Source organism: Cotesia typhae, unplaced genomic scaffold (genome assembly GCF_013202065.1).
Source record: "Cotesia typhae breed Kobodo isofemale line unplaced genomic scaffold, CoteBio_Ctyphae scaffold_13, whole genome shotgun sequence".
Lineage (NCBI taxonomy): Eukaryota > Metazoa > Arthropoda > Insecta > Hymenoptera > Braconidae > Cotesia > Cotesia typhae.
In genome coordinates this window covers 17,376,171-17,392,110 of record NW_027423774.1, presented here as the reverse complement: position 1 = coordinate 17,392,110, position 15,940 = coordinate 17,376,171, and the positions used below count along the sequence as shown (strand labels likewise).

General features: G+C 32.9%; 2 protein-coding genes across 7 annotated transcripts in view; one reads left to right on the top strand and one right to left on the bottom strand.

The window, feature by feature from the left end:
- The window catches only part of LOC141534225 (uncharacterized), a 138,614-nt gene that overhangs the window by 101,722 nt on the left and 20,952 nt on the right, over positions 1-15,940 (bottom strand). The window lies entirely within an intron of this gene.
- On the top strand, positions 8,374-11,201 carry LOC141534666 (uncharacterized). Of its 2 annotated transcripts, none has more exons than XM_074254152.1 (5): positions 8,374-8,767; positions 8,879-9,459; positions 9,962-10,118; positions 10,190-10,536; positions 10,764-11,201. In XM_074254152.1, the coding sequence occupies exons 2-5, from the start codon at positions 9,448-9,450 to the stop codon at positions 10,875-10,877; spliced, it is 630 nt and encodes a 209-aa protein (XP_074110253.1). In that variant the 5' UTR covers positions 8,374-8,767; positions 8,879-9,447; the 3' UTR covers positions 10,878-11,201. The 2 variants fall into 2 exon arrangements, with proteins under 2 accessions (XP_074110253.1, XP_074110252.1); XM_074254151.1 differs by having other exon boundaries at positions 8,866-9,459.

Here is a 15,940-nt window from a genome sequence, read left to right as displayed (position 1 = left end):
AAAATAAATATTTTTTAGGGTCTTTCAAAATGTAACTTCCTGACATATTTTGAGCGTAAAGAATTTATTTGATATTCAGAGAATTTTTTACAGAAGCTTTTTTTGGATACTTCTGGCCAAATTTTGATATTTCAGCGGAAATGTCCAAACAAAGCTCTGGTTAAAAAATTTTCTTGATATTCTTTCGTCAAAAAACCAAAATTTATTTTAAACGATTTTTGAGCCAAGAAATTTTTTTCTGGATAAAAAAATTTTTTTTTCTCAGTGTAGTCACTTTCAAAATACTTCCACGTGTTTTAATTTCCCATGTTAAATGCCCATTTGTAGTCACTTTTAAAACACATGGATTTACATTGCATTTACATTTACCAAACTTGTTTTTTTTACACTAAATTTCACCAAATTGTCTAAGTGAATATTAACCGAAAAATAACTAAAGAAGGTTAATTTGGAGGTAAAGGGCAAGTTATTTGAACGTATAAAGAAACCCGAGATGAGAGTGTAAGAGTATGAGGCTAGTCGGGATTGTTGAGGAAAGTATTTCTATCTCACGGCTGATTGTACCAGCACGGTACGCATCCCCGTGGGCACTAAACACAAGATAAGAGGAGACAGGAATAAGGAGTAAGGAGTGAAGAGTCAGGAGAGCACGTGTGTGCGTGAGACACATGGCAAAGCTTGAAAATCAGAATGCTGGCGTTGAGACTCATTGGTAGTCTGAGTGCAACCCCTAGGTTACTGTCTGCTAGGTGTGGTCGGAGGTCGTGTGGATCGCGTAACGAGTTGGTTACTGCCGCGGGCTTTAAAAGCACCCATGCCAAGAATATATCTCGTTTGCTCCTGCCGGGAAATGAAAAATATAATGGTCGGCGAGATATTTTCTATCCTCTGTTTCTATGAGCTCCATGCTCTACTTCGCCCACTTCGCACACCGAGGGACTGTGCTACATAAGCTCAAGTGCTCCTATACTCTCCATCTCCATCTCCATCTTTATCTTCATCTTCATCTTCAGAGCTTGCAAGAGAGAGATGAGAAGAGATGGTATGAAAAGTGCATAACGTTTCACTGGATGATTGTAATATCCCCGTCTAGTGGCTCCAGGTTAAATATTATGCTGCACATATATTCATGCTTACATACTTACATACATACATACGAAAACTCTGCAGGTTACAGCTACTTTGCATAATATCAGCTAATCGAGATAATTGAAAAGCTTTTTCATCACAGCTATTTACACCAACTTGGCGAACTACCAACTTCATTTTTCACTAAAACACAGTTTTAGATCAAAGAAACTCCATAAAAACTGCTATAGGTGCTAGTCCCGTGAGTATAATTTATATTAAAAAATATATTTGCAATAATTCAATTTTAGCCTACACAGAAAAAAAATTAACTTGAATCAAGTGAAAAATTCTTGAACCAAGAAAATAATTTTGAAAAGTTCCATTGTCTTGAATCAAGACGAAAAATTCTTGAATCAAGAAAAATTTATTAAACCAAAAAAATTTTCTTAGTTTAAGAATTTTTCTACTCAAACCAAGAAGATGAAGTTTTTCAAAAATATTTACTCAATAATTCAAGTAAATTTTTTTTCTGTGTATTTTTGTAAACATTCTTTATATTTAAACTATAATTAAAGTTGAAAAAAAATAAATATAGTTAACAGGAGGAAACAAATTGTATGCAAAAATTACACTGAAAAAAAAGTATGAGTCCCACACTTGTAAATTTCAATGATATTGCAATACTTGGTATTGTGAATATTCTTATACAGTGTTTGAGTCCCAACGCAATATTTTTATTGAGACTCCTGGAATTCTAGCTTGAAAAACAATCATTTTTATTTAATGTTGGAAATAGGGTTCCGCGCGACTTTTATCACACGGCCGCGCCGATGCTAACATATGACATCAGTTGCGGAAAAAAATAAAATAGTTGAAAAAAAAAAAGCACCCTACTATGTATATTCATTTTATACCGACGAAAAAAAAATAATTTGGCACATAAAATTTGTTTCAGTCGAATAAAAATTGATTTTAGTATAAGAACTCCATACTTGGATGTGTTCCAAATTGAAGTCCAGATTCAATCAGAATCACTCCGAACACGAAATTTTACGGTGTATTTTGTCATGAAAGTGTTATCATGACTCTTCCTATCTTTACATTTAATTCTCCAATAACCTGCAGTTGCCTCAAAAATAATGCTCCTAGACAATGTGGATTGGTGTAACAAAATACTACGTAAAAAGCTTTTTTGCTGGTGACAAAACTCGTTGATGCTAAAGCTTGTTGTGTGGAAAAGTTTTCACATGATATCGAAAAATAAGATAACCGGATCTGGAATCGAGTGAGTACCACTACACACTGAATACCAATTTCGTATGTTGCTGAAAAAGATACAAGCTCACCTAATTCGAGTACCAACTTGTCGAACAATTCTAGCTGTATTTGTCGAAAAGTTTGCTTTTCAGAATAAAATAATAATAATAGAAGTAAAATCTAGTAGCATCGAATTTTTTACACTGTCCTCGCTGTATATTTACAAGTGTACGTACGGTTTGGGTTATCAAGTTTTTAGTGGCTTTTTTCGGGTATCCTTAAATGATTAAAGCCCCAGCAACCAAGAAACGGTTGAGTAGCAAAAAAATCCATTTGTCATCGAATCCTGATGGGAAACAAATAGATACAGATATAGACATATACAAAGGTGGATTTACCTAATGGAAGGGCAGTCGGTAATGACTGATTTTTTGTGTCAGTGATATCTTAGAGGAGTTGATGAAGGCTGACGTCAAGATATCCCGGTAGATACATCAGTCTTGCGTAATGGGAATATCATAGCCAAGCATCTTGACGTAGCGTAATCAAGGCTGCAAGAAAAAGCAATTAAGGCTCACGCACGAGGGTCGGATCCACCCTCTAACAATCGAGGCCAAGAATACCAAATAAAACCGAGTTGAATAAAAGAATGAAATAACCAAAATGAAAATAAAATATGATGTGGTTATGATTGGGATATCGCGTTCCTCGGCTCACGAGTACTGTCCGATTTGATAGATAGAAACTTTGCTCTTTTCTATCGTTTCTCTATTTTGTCTCACACATTCACATGTGTCCATGTGTGCCTATCACATGCAAGTTTTTCAAATATCATTCGAATAGACGATTCAACTATGAAACACACAGACAAACAACGTAATGGCAATTCGAGGATATAGAATAGACTCTTTGTGGGGGAAGGGGAGGTCTACAGTCTACAAGATTGGCTGTATCGACTTGAGTCGTTTTCTCAACGATACCCCTAGGATTTGTGAAAACACGGGAAAAACTGAGATGGAGATTCTAATCTTTCTCGCCGCTTCTCTCGGTTTATAGTATGTTTCAAGTGATAACAGCATTTTCCTCTGGCAGATTCGTCTCACACGAACACCTTGAAGTTTCTCTCATTCGGAAAAGTGGTCTCCGTAACGCGCGATTCTAAGAATTCCATTTCTTTTGAGGTGTTTTAGATTTTCCTTTGCGATTTTTCTTCAGCATTGTCTGGTTCATATCGTCGTGGATCTATCGAAACAACTGTTCGATCTACTTCGACAATAAAGAATAACAAGTAATGAATAATACCTTTAGGTGAGAAGAGAATCAATTTGTTTTGAGAAAAAATAGAGATTTAACTGTCTTTTTGTATGATAAAATCGCAAGGAAAAATTTAATCTTTTCAATCTTTTTATAAGTTCAAAACTACTAGTCTGATTAACTTTAAAACTTCACTGATAAGCAGATTTTTTAAGGTCTTATAAGTTTCATTAACTGTTAATAAATGATTTTTTTATATTATTTAGTTTATAAATTCTTCAATCAGTTTTCAATATTAAAAATTTATCATTTTTATAGAATCTCTCTTTTTTTTTTTTAGTAATTCTGTATTTATTTAAATATAAATTTTTTTGTTTTTTACTAACAATATTTCGATTTATATTTAAATAAGATGTGAAAAAAAATAGTTTACGATTTTTTTTGTCACTATCATCTGATGTCTATTGAATAAAATGATACATGACTTTAAATCAGAGTTACGAATTTTCTAATGCAAAAATTTCAAAAATTAAAAATTTTTAATTCAAATATTAAAGTTACAAAAGTTGCGATTAAGAATATTTATATGATTCTTTAACTCGAATATAAAATCAAAAACTGAAAAATAAATTTCTAATGCGATAATTAAAAATAAAATTTTTCCTATTCTTTAATTTCTTTTACAGAATTAGAAATTTAAAAACCATTTTTCTGAATAACAAAAAAAGAAAAAAAATATTTTAATGCAAATCCAATTATTTTATAGATGTATTACCCGCAAATATTCAAAATTTGAATGGTCATAAGTTATATCTGAATGTGTAAAGTTAGAGCATGTCAATATTTGGCAACGATTCTATCAAGCCGTTTAGGTATAATTATCTATGATTGGTCTAACCGTTTCTCTCGATATCTAATCCAGGATTATGTTGAATGATGCTGGAAAAAAGCAAGCAAAATGCCCATACCGAGAAAAATGTTATCCATTAATTAGCAAGCACTCTCCGAGATAGAGGGATTCGAGATGGTTTCAATTCGCTAATTCCCGCGATATCTTTTTTAGCTCCTGTTTAGTTGGCAAACTCGTTGCTGGCTTAAGTCATCTATACAAGCTTTCTTTTGTTGCTTTAATGCCAGGCTGCTCATACCAAGTTTGTGGATGTGTGTGTGAGGACCATATAAAGTATATAGCTACCGGAATAGCTTTGTTATCTAGTTATAGTCGGCAACAGAGTCCAGCAATCCGTTTCTATCAATCTGTACGAACGACAACGGATGAAAGCTCGACAAATAGATTGAAACCGGTAGTTCGGTAGTTGTAGTGTTCTATCGTCGAAGGCTAGACGCTCCTGTACTTATCTTCTGTCTCATTTTCTACTCGAGAGAGACACCAGCACAAGGCTAACTTTTTATTTATTTTATTCTACGAGTTTTAGATTTTTTTCATCCCGTTATCAGAACAATGTAATCCGGCAAATAAATCCTGTTCGCTGCAGACGCCACGAATTACTCGGGGGCAACAACCAACTCTTATATCGACGAGACACACTGCGTCGATACCAGAGCTCACCGATCACCGGTGCTGTATATATATGTTTACGTTTCTTTACTCTCTTCTCGTCTTCATCCTCGTCCTGCTTCAGTTCTTTGGATCTGATATTTCTACGACAATAACGAACTGTCCACTCCTGCCTGTTCTCTTTCACCCTCCTCTATCGATTTGATCAAATCCACTTTGAATTGTGATAATAAACAATAGATCAGTTCCAAGAATTCGATTTATCTAATTAAATTCGAAGTTGGTTATTGTTGATTTCAAAATTAATGTAAAGAATATATTTTACTTTCATCTAAAAATCATTTTTGTCCAATTGTGCACTGAAAAAAAATTACTTAATTCAGGAAAAATATTGTCTTTGGATAATTATTCTTTTTGATAAAGAAATTCATTGTATCGATCGAATACTTTGAATTTCTGAAATTAGAAAATGAGATGCAAGATAAAAAATTCTTGAATCAAAACAACCAGTTCTCTACCGGATCAAAAATATTTCTCTTGAACTAGTTCTTTTTTTTTTTTTCAGTGTTGAATGAAAGTAACAGAAAAAACAATCAATAAACCAGTACAAATTTTTTTAGTCGTTTAAAAATTCGTCAGTGTTTTACTAAACTTTTTTAATCTCGTTGAAAATATAAAAAAAATTGAGTATCCACAAAAGCCACTTATTGATGAGTAGGAAACTGATAACGCAGCAATTGGTCGAACGAATTCTAGTACTATTGAAAAAACAAACAGAAAACTCGAAAAATAGGATCAAGGTATTGAAAGTTTGTGCAGAAATGAAATAAGGAGCTAGTTCTATTCTTGAATAGCCTCGATCTGATATCTGACCAGCAGTAAGGAGTACTCTTGCGGATGTAACCGCAATGTTATTCCTTGCTCTTTGCTCAGTATTCAGTGTACAGTATATTTATATCTGGACCTTGCAGCAAATGTTTTCTTTATTTACTCAAGCTTTTCCGTTTTTTTTTTTTTTTTTTTTTTTTTTTTTTTTTTTCAAGGAAAGAAATAGGACACGGCTGAAAATAACGTTTCGGGGTCAGTGGTGTCTTGTTCTTTCCGCAATTCAATAGCAAGTGGGTCAGCAATCAACATTTCCCGCAGATTGCGCTCAAGAACGGTCACATCGCATTTTAATTTTTTGGACATCTGCCGTACAGTATTAAATTATATTATATACGTGGTATGATACTATACATTGTCTGAAGTGGAACAAAGTACGTTCAAATTAAAACAAAAGTTTTTTCAATTGTAATGAAATAAATATAAATTACTGTATAAAATAGTCGTAACTTTGGTGTTACTGTTTCTTTACAATGTATGCTGCAGAGTCACAAAAAACTTTTGACATTCTGTTACTTTTATAGTTTAGCAGTAATCCCTCTACTCACCTCCCCAGCAGTCGAAAATGTTATTTGAGTACTTTATGATACGACATTTACTAGCGATCGTTGGATTTTTTATCTGGGAAAACTTCTTGTATTACACCGAGTATTAAATTTACTTTAGTTTTATCAATTTAAAAGCGACCGTCCTACCAAGAGATTTTATTACCGAAAATTATGCAATGGTAATTGAATTACTAATCATTTAAACTCTTTAATTGTTTTACTAAAAGTTTTCAATTTTATTTGTCAGCAGAAAGTAAACGATAGAAATCAATAAATGGAATCGAATATTGTTGTTGAAAATTGAAGTTTGAATTTTGAGCTAAAAAGATATGTTTTTTCTTTTTTTTTTTATTTAAATTTAATACTCTGTTAAAATTTATATGTTTATACGAACATGAATTTTATTTAATCATCGGATTAATAATAAAAGATTATTACTGAAGAAGTTCTAAATTACAGAAAGAGTTCTATAAATTACCACAAAAGTTTTTAATTTCGCCAAAAAAATTCTAGTATATAGTAAATTTACATTAATGATGTCAATTTAAGAAAAATATACCATTAAAATTTCAGCATGATTAAAAAAAATTCTGTAAAAAATAAGGTTACGTTTTTAAAATAAATAAACTATAAATCAGCAGAGTGTGAAGAAACTTGTATTAAAATATACCGATTTGATATCCCGGTAATTTAAAGTAAAGGTAACAGTTAAAAAATAGCTCGCGGTGATTTATCATCATCAGAAAATATATAGAGTAAAAAAAAAAAAAAAAGAGAGAAAGAAAAAGACAAGTTAAATAAAATAATGATGATAATAATTTAGCATCGCTATTGGATTCTGCGGAATTTTAGTTAAGTTACCGATTGGGATGCTGTAGCTTCCAATCCATTAAACTTTAGCATTGATAAAAGAGAAATACCGTTTTTCAAGGTATCGATAAGAGCATCACGTCGAGCTTGCACTAAAAACAATTATTTTTGACCCCGAGTATAGCACGGAAGAACCGATGGATTTTGTAGAAAACGGAAAAAGGACCCGAGAACAGTGAAAAGTGGAAAGTGGAAAAGGTGATGGGGTATAGGCGGTGCAAATGAATGAGAATAGAAGAAAGAACGAAAGAAGAACTGAAAAGTCGACGATAGAATCAGCAGTAAATTTAATGTAATTTCCGGTTGAATCAAAATGTAGTGGGGATGTCGTAGTTTAATTTCGTTTCAAAGAGAATTATTAACGATTCTTACTCCCTAATGTCCGAACCCGAGACTCCAAACTCGATCCCGATAATGCAAGAACTTTAAATTAAATTTTCATTAATTACCTGTACTGTTGTTGTTATTGAGCAAGTAAATGTACCTACCCATTTTTTTTTTTTTTTTTTTTTATGTAGATTAAATTAAAAACAACGTAACATGAAGAAAATTTGAACAGTTGTCTTTATTTTCCAATATAATTACACTGATAGGAAGATTTTTTAATATTTAAAAATTTTCTAATAGTTAATAATTATATATTTCAGCAACGTTTCGACTTTTTTATTTTTATATTACATAAATCACAGTTCGACAAAAAAAAAATTTCAAAAAACAAGGAGAAAAATTCTGTGCATACAAAAACTGAAATGTTCTGTAACATTTGATCTAACTGTAATTTAGCACAGAGTAAACGAACGATATGGTGGTTCAACCATAAAAAATTTATTATATTTACATTTTTAATTAGTAAAAAAAATTTTTTATTCCCAAAAAAGCCATTTAACAAAATTTTAAGAAATTAAATTATTACACCCTAAGGAATTCTTCTATCAGTGTAGGTTAATTTATTAATGTAAAATCTAAATGACACTTTTCATCTCTCGTGACATGATAAAGATCTCCTCTTATTAATATAATATTTAAGTAATGTTAACGTTTTAAACTCGGGGTTAAATGATCCAACTTCCAAGTAATGGTAATTTATAATTATGTCCTTGGCGATTAAATAAATAGCCGCGATTAAAAATAAAAAATCGCGAGAAATGTTTTACTAAATGGGTAATAAATTTTCCGAGTAATCTTGAAGGTTCACGAGCAGAGCGAACAGAGACTAACAATGAAAATCTCGAAAAAAGGTAACACGGAAGAGGAGAATCATGAGACTGGAATTGGGAGGAGGAGGAATTTAAAGAAACAAATCTTAGACGAACGCTATTTCCTAAAGACGAAACTAGAGAATAGAAGTACGCGTATCGCGGAGGTAAGTCAATTTAAAGAAGACGATTTAGAGGCTTTTCGTATAATAAAACGATCCAGAGGGGAATACGAGGAACCAGCCATCGTTTTATTTGAATCAAGAGTATGCTTTCAGGTCCCAAAGGCACTCATCCCCGGTCCAAATGAGCGACCGATCCCAAACGCCCGCGAACCCTCTCAAGTCCAAAGAATAGAGTCGCCTGGTGATAGATTTCATGTTTAAGGAAAGATAAATCTGCCCTACACTCGTCCGCTATTCTACCTACTGGAAATCGAAAAAAGCACACCAAATGGAAACTTTTTGCCATAAACCCAAACCCTAGGCCGTTTGGGTGATCGAATCGAGTTTTTCCCCATCAGAAAAGGTGCAGCAAGGAACTCAACTCAAGAAATCGGAAAAACGTTTACGAAAGTAAAAAGCTGAAAGAGTCTTATAGGAGCGATAAATAAGCGGATCGTGTTTATGGTTACAAGCAAACTCTTCTATTGTATCATATATGTAACTGAGATATTAAATTGTCTCACTTTGGCCTTCATTTGATAGTTTTTACAACACTCTTTCCGGGATTAATTGTAATACAATAGCAATCTTAAAGGCGGGGTGCATCCATTCAACAGTATAAATTCTCCGCCATACTCATTCCAATTCAGAGATTTACTTCTGATTCCAGTACAACTACTACAATGGCTCAAAGGGTGAGTCTCTTAATTATAAATTATTATTTTATAAAAAAATCCAAGGCTTGATTTGATAAAAATTTTGGAAAATCCATAAGTGCATGACTCACAATGCTCATTGAATTTTTAATAAATAATATAAAATATTGTTAATTGATAGAGTCAAAAATTTATTGTTGTAAATTATTAAAGTAATTTTTGTTTTAAATATTTCGCGGTATTTTTATAACTTATTTTCTTAACAATAAATTCAATCTTGTAACGAGTCGATTGATAAAAAAAAGTGATGTTAACAATGGATTTTTTGTCAAGTTATCGTTCTTCACTTATCTCTTGTTTGATGGTAATGATTTTCTCGTTTCATTAACACCAAACAAATTTTCGAAAATTCCAAAATTTTCATACATAATTATTTCTAAATCTCGAATTGAAATTATGGGTAAAATATTGAACTAGAATCTGACTCTAAATTCAAAATTTCCAGACCATAACTTCCTATTAAATTAAAAAAAATTTTCAGTTCGTTATCGTTGCTGCATTTTTGGCAGTAGCTCATGCCGGTATCATCAGCACCCCCGCTGGAACCGTCATTTCTCGACCAACTATAATTGAAGCCGAACCTTTCGACCATAATCCCCAGTACAGTTACAGCTACGCCGTTGCTGACGGATGGACCGGTAAGAATAAAAAAATTAGAACCTAAAATTTTTTTAAATCTCAATATTGAGTCCAAAAATAAAAATTGAAGGCGATAACAAAGCCCAGCATGAAACACGCAACGGAGACCTAGTTCAAGGAGCTTACAGCCTGGTAGAACCCGATGGTTCCCGACGAACTGTTTCCTACGCAGCTGATGCCGTCAATGGATTCAACGCTGTTGTTCAGAAGAACCATAATCTAAATGTAAACAGCCAACACACTGTCGCTTCTTCAGTCACTCCCGTAAGAAATGTCGTCAGTGAACAGCGATCATGGAACCATGGCTGGTCTCATGACCATGGCCACGGCCATAACCATGGACACGGACATGGACATGGATATGGACCCGCGGCTGTTGTCGCTACTGCCAATGCTAATGTATACCGTCACCACTCGGTAATTATTAATTTTATATTTAATTTTTAATGTTTAATTTTTTGATACATTAATAAACAATCAATTTGATTCAATAATTTTTCTGTTTGACTTAAAATGATCAAACTCTTCAAAATTAAGTTATTGATTCAAGATTTTTTCTCTTCAATTAAATTAATTTTTTTATCAGTGTAAAAAACTTGAATGATAATTTTCTAAAATGGATTGTTATGAATTAATTTTGACAGAATTTGGCTACTTCGCCGTACGTCGCATCTAATTTCGTGGAAGTTGGCGCCGCAGCAGGTGCTTCTGCCGCTACCGGGTCGCTCTATGATCCCCAACGTCGGTTCTGGATGTAGGGTACTCTTGGCTACGATTCAACTCGTGTAGTGAGGATACACTAACGTCATTGTAAAACAGCACTCTCAATCCCGACACTATAAACTGGATTAAGCTGACGAGGTTAATTTAACGATTAATCTGACGAAACAAGCTGCCTGACTCCTATAATGATGATAATTAATACCTTTAAACAGTTTTTAGCACAGCATATTGCCAATTACTGCCTTAGATTTAGCGTGGACAACTTTTGATCCTCGATAAAAATAAAATTGTTTTTAATTTTTGTAATGAATTTTATGGAAATAAAATAAATTAGCGGTGAAAATCATTGATAAAATTAACATACCTGTTGTAAGTTTTATTTTATTTCCTAATTTTTTTTTTTTTTTTTTTTTCGTTATTTTATTTGTTTATTAAATTATGAAAGAGATATGAGCGTAATATTGTGCAGTCGGTGCGTGTACGAGGCTAATAAAGTCCGATGAAATTGGCGGAATATTTTCTAATAAACAGAGTCTGGACTCGCTCGCAGCAGACACACCAGGTGGGGAAGACCGGTAATATTTATGGATATTTATGGATCGTAGTTCACAACTCTCGACTAGCGAAGAATTTGCTGAAAATCCAAATTAATTGTCGTTGATATATTGCCAGGTGGACTTTGAGAATATTGTTTTATTTTGAGCCCAAGAGATAAAAAGAAAGAGAGAAAGAGAGATGTGGACGAGAACGTGTACAAGGTAATCAATTGAAAAATTATGCAACTTTGCATGGTTTCAAGTTAACAAAGGCTTTATATAAAACTATTTGAGCGAGCTAGGAAATGGAGCAGCGGAGACCAACAGCCATTTCCACTTTGCGTGTGGTTTTGCGGTCTGGTTGTCAGAGACCAATTCATGAATAAGTAAAGACTTGATGAACCTCGGGCCAACTTTGGCGGGGTCTGGCGCTGCTAAACCCAGATGTCACGGTATAATAGAAATATCAACTAAACATAGTTCTCTAGCATGGTACTTGTGTTAATTTATTATTGACTGGTTGGAATAAGGTTAATCCATCAACACTCTTTTATACATTATTAATGGCTTTCATATCCAAAACTTATCAGTTCGTGTATTCAACACATTATTTATTCAGATCTGAATGGCTGAAAAGTCGAGCGGTATTTTTTGTCGTACTAAGAAAAAAAATAAAGTCAAGAAAAGTTTAAAATTTGAGGGGTTAGTTATGTTTTGTTAAGATAAGAACTATTGTTGTATTTAGGAGATTATATGTGCTTAATTTTTTTTTTAACTTCGATAATTCGAATCGACAATGTTATGTTGAAGAAAAATTATTATTTGTAAAAAAAAAAACTTATGATTAAAATTAAAATTAACAATTTTATGCACATTCATTTTCATATTAATCAATTGTGTCTAACCCCTTAATCTTTTACTTTTAAGGAGGGTTTACACTCTTTTCTCTCTCACCCTCTATTGGTCAAACGAAAAGTATCTCTGTCATACTTGTACAACAAATGGAATCTTAAAAACCATTTTATACATTAATAAATTAAAATTTCCAAAAAAAAGCTATTCGCTCTTCGATAGATAATTAAATTATCGATCGAAGAGCGAAGCGTTTTTTTTTTTAAATTAAATCTTATACGTGAACAAAATATGTTTGAAAATTAACTATCAACCGCTCTTAAATGTAAAACTCTATTTTAATAATAGAGCAAAGTATGAATAAAATGAGAACTTCAAAAAAAAAAATCAAACATAATACTGTGTATTACATCTAGCTTTAATTAGATTATATTGTTCCGTTTGCTGTTATGTACCAAAGCACCAATCTAGATCCTTTGCACAGCAAGTACTAATGAAAGGATAAAATTTCCGTCTCATACATATTTTTATAACAGCTACCGTGACTATAGACAGTGCATACATGGATTTTAATTTCAACAATCTCATTCAAGTACCGGGAGATGCACGTCGCTAGATTTTCACTGTGTGCTTAGAGTAAAGGAACTAGAATATCTGCTATGCCGGAGATCCTCAATTTCTAAGATTAAAATGAAATTGCGAGGAAACGACGTATTAAAAATACTTGGTTCAGTATCTTGGAGCTCTTCAAATGAGTTGAATTAAATTTCTCCTATAGACCGAAAGTAAGCCCCCTTTTATAGTCAAGCAAAAAATATTCTTCGCTCAATAGTTTTTTATTGCGAAACATTGTCGCGGCAATTTCGAAATTTGAACTCAACTTGGCGTCAAATTTGTTTTTTATCAGTGCCAATTAAATTACTTCGTTCTCTTATTTTTACTGTACGCTGAACTCAAAGTATTAATTTGAAAATAAAATATAGTTTAGGGGAAGAAAAATAAACTTTACTTGAGGGGTTTGAATTTGTATGAAATCAATATCGGAGTTTAAAAAATTGTTTAAGGCGAAAACAAAGAAATATCTTGACCCAAGTAGTTGTTCGGGATCTCAAATAATAATTCTGTAAATTAAAAAGTTTTCTTATTTGAAAAGTTCGAACCAAGAGTGGATGACTTGGAAATAAAATAAATTACCGAATTAGTTCGATTAAAAGAGAAGTAAGGAGCAAGGACTGTTACACGGTGGATGATTACAGTGGGGTGTATTATATAGTAAGCTAGAACACGTTTTCTGGGTTTTATCAACCAGCCGAACTTTCTGAGAAAATAAATTCAAAAATATATTACACAAGACCAGAGAGTTATCTCGGTTTAATCGACATCCTTTAGATTAATGGCCTTGAATAGAACGTTAAACAGAAAGTAACCAGCGGTATGCGGTAAATTTGGTAATTATTTTTCAGTAACTGCACACTGTTGGAACTTCTAATGCAATATCTTTCGAGTGATTTATGTTATACTCTTCTGAAGTAATCTTATCAGTTCAAATTTTAAAATAAACTGACCATTTTTTTTAAAACGTCATATGGCCACACCCAACATTAATAAGTAGATTTCTTAGACAAATATCTAAAAAAATGAGATTAATATTAATCAAGAATAGATCAAAATTTTTGAAGATTGAAGCTCGAAATTCATTTTTAGAAAAATTTTTTTAATCTTCGAAGCTATGTAAGAAATTAATTTAAAATATCATCAAAAGTGGAAAAGTGATTGATACAATCTAAACTATTTTTTATAAAATTCAAAACATTTTTAATTTTTTACAATCTACCAAAAAAATTAGATCTCAGTTCTTGCTTTTGGTTTGTGACAGGGAAAACTGAACTTCTCATGGTCGTTATCGACCACTTTATTGACGCCTCGATAAATGAGGGTTTTCCCTTACCGTTCGATTTTGACAAGTAGTTCAGACTTGTCACCGGGCGTGCAAATCGAAAGTCCCCACTGCTGTCCCCAAAAAAACGAAGCGGGGTTGACAATAGGAAAGTTCGAGAACTCGGAGTCAAGGGTTATAAAAGATCCGACAAAAGAAACATCAAGGCTTTTTGAGCCAGGCCCTGGAACAAGTAACACTTTTTGACCCAGCCCCTGGGGCAAGTAACACCTTTGAGCCAGGCTTTTGAGCCAGTGACGCCTTGAGACAGTGAGGCTTTTGGCAAAACAGTGAGTCAGTGTAGTGCTGTGTAGTAAATTCTGTCATCAAGATTTGGGACCATCAAGAAGGAAGTCAATGGACGATCCGGGATTGGGAACCCTTTACTTGGAGTCAGATAGTTCATTGAAGACGAGAGAGAGACCAATCAGCCGCTGATTTCGCCCGTTTCCACCTGGACTTCACTTAACGTTTGGAGAGTTGTAAAAGTTAAGTCAGGTATTATTATTACAATTATTTCAGGCCGAGCTTGAATTTGGAAATTGAGAGGCCGAATTAACTGTAATAAAATTTGTCAATTAATGATCGCTATTGTCTCAGATGTCACTTTTAATTTAGTAGATTCTTTTATAAGTAAATTATTCATAAATGTCAATTAATTAGTTGTTACAAGCCTTTTAGTTATGGGAAATTATTTAGTTAAAATTATTTGATTAAGTTGAAATAGTAGAAGCAATTGTGTAATTTAGATAGTCAAGGTCACTTTGGAATATATGCAGTTTGAATAATTAATGAGGCTTGTTAAACTTGTAGAATTTGAAATTTGAAATTTTGTAAAATTAATTCTAGGCCGTTGGGCTGAATTTAATTAATTTAGTAAATTTAGTGAATTAATTTTTGAGAAAACTGTTAAAGAATTTAGTTGAGAAATTTTGGTAATGAATTAAATTAGTGAATTTGGTATTTTGTATTAAAGAAATGTTAAGCGTAAAACTCAAGGAATTTAGTTAATTAGTAATTCGAAGAAATTTGAGTAATTAGAGAAAGTGTGTATTAAGTTAGCGTCCGGTGGACGATTTTTGTATGGAATTTAGTGAGTATTTAGAAACGTTGTATAGACGCCCGAGTCGGGGGTACAACGGATTAAGTTAGGAAACCGCTGCGTAGACGCCCGAGTCGGGGGCGCAGTCGGGAATAGGTTTTAACTGGTATTCCGTCAGGTTGACGAGGAAATTAAGATATTGGGATATTCCGTCGGAGTGACGAGGTTGAATAAATTGGTTAATTTAGTTATAGGAAAAATTGGCAAGGGCCATTTAACGTAGGTGAGAGGTTCTCACAATTAAGTTAGTTTTAAGGAAATTGTTAAGTTTGTAGATTGATTGAATAAATCATTTATATTTTCTAATAATTTTCTCAGTCTTATTTACAGCCTTTCTCGGACTTCTCACGACCCTGTCCTTTCCTTCTCATGCTCCTCCGGTTTCTGGGACACCGTGTCTAAAATCCCAGTGGCGCCCTTTCTAAAGAGGAAAGGGGTAGCTAACTGGACCTGGGTTAAACACCACGGTTACATTGGCGCCCAACGACTCTAACAACCCCTGAGAAGTTTGGGAAGGGTTACAAATTTTCTGAGAAAAATTTTTGAAAAAAATCTAGTTAGTTGAAAATTAAAGAAAATAAGTAGAAAGAAGAGATTAGAAAATTTTAGTTGTGAATAAAAATAGAAGAGAAAAACCGAATAAGTTAGGGATTAAAGAAAGTAATATTGGTA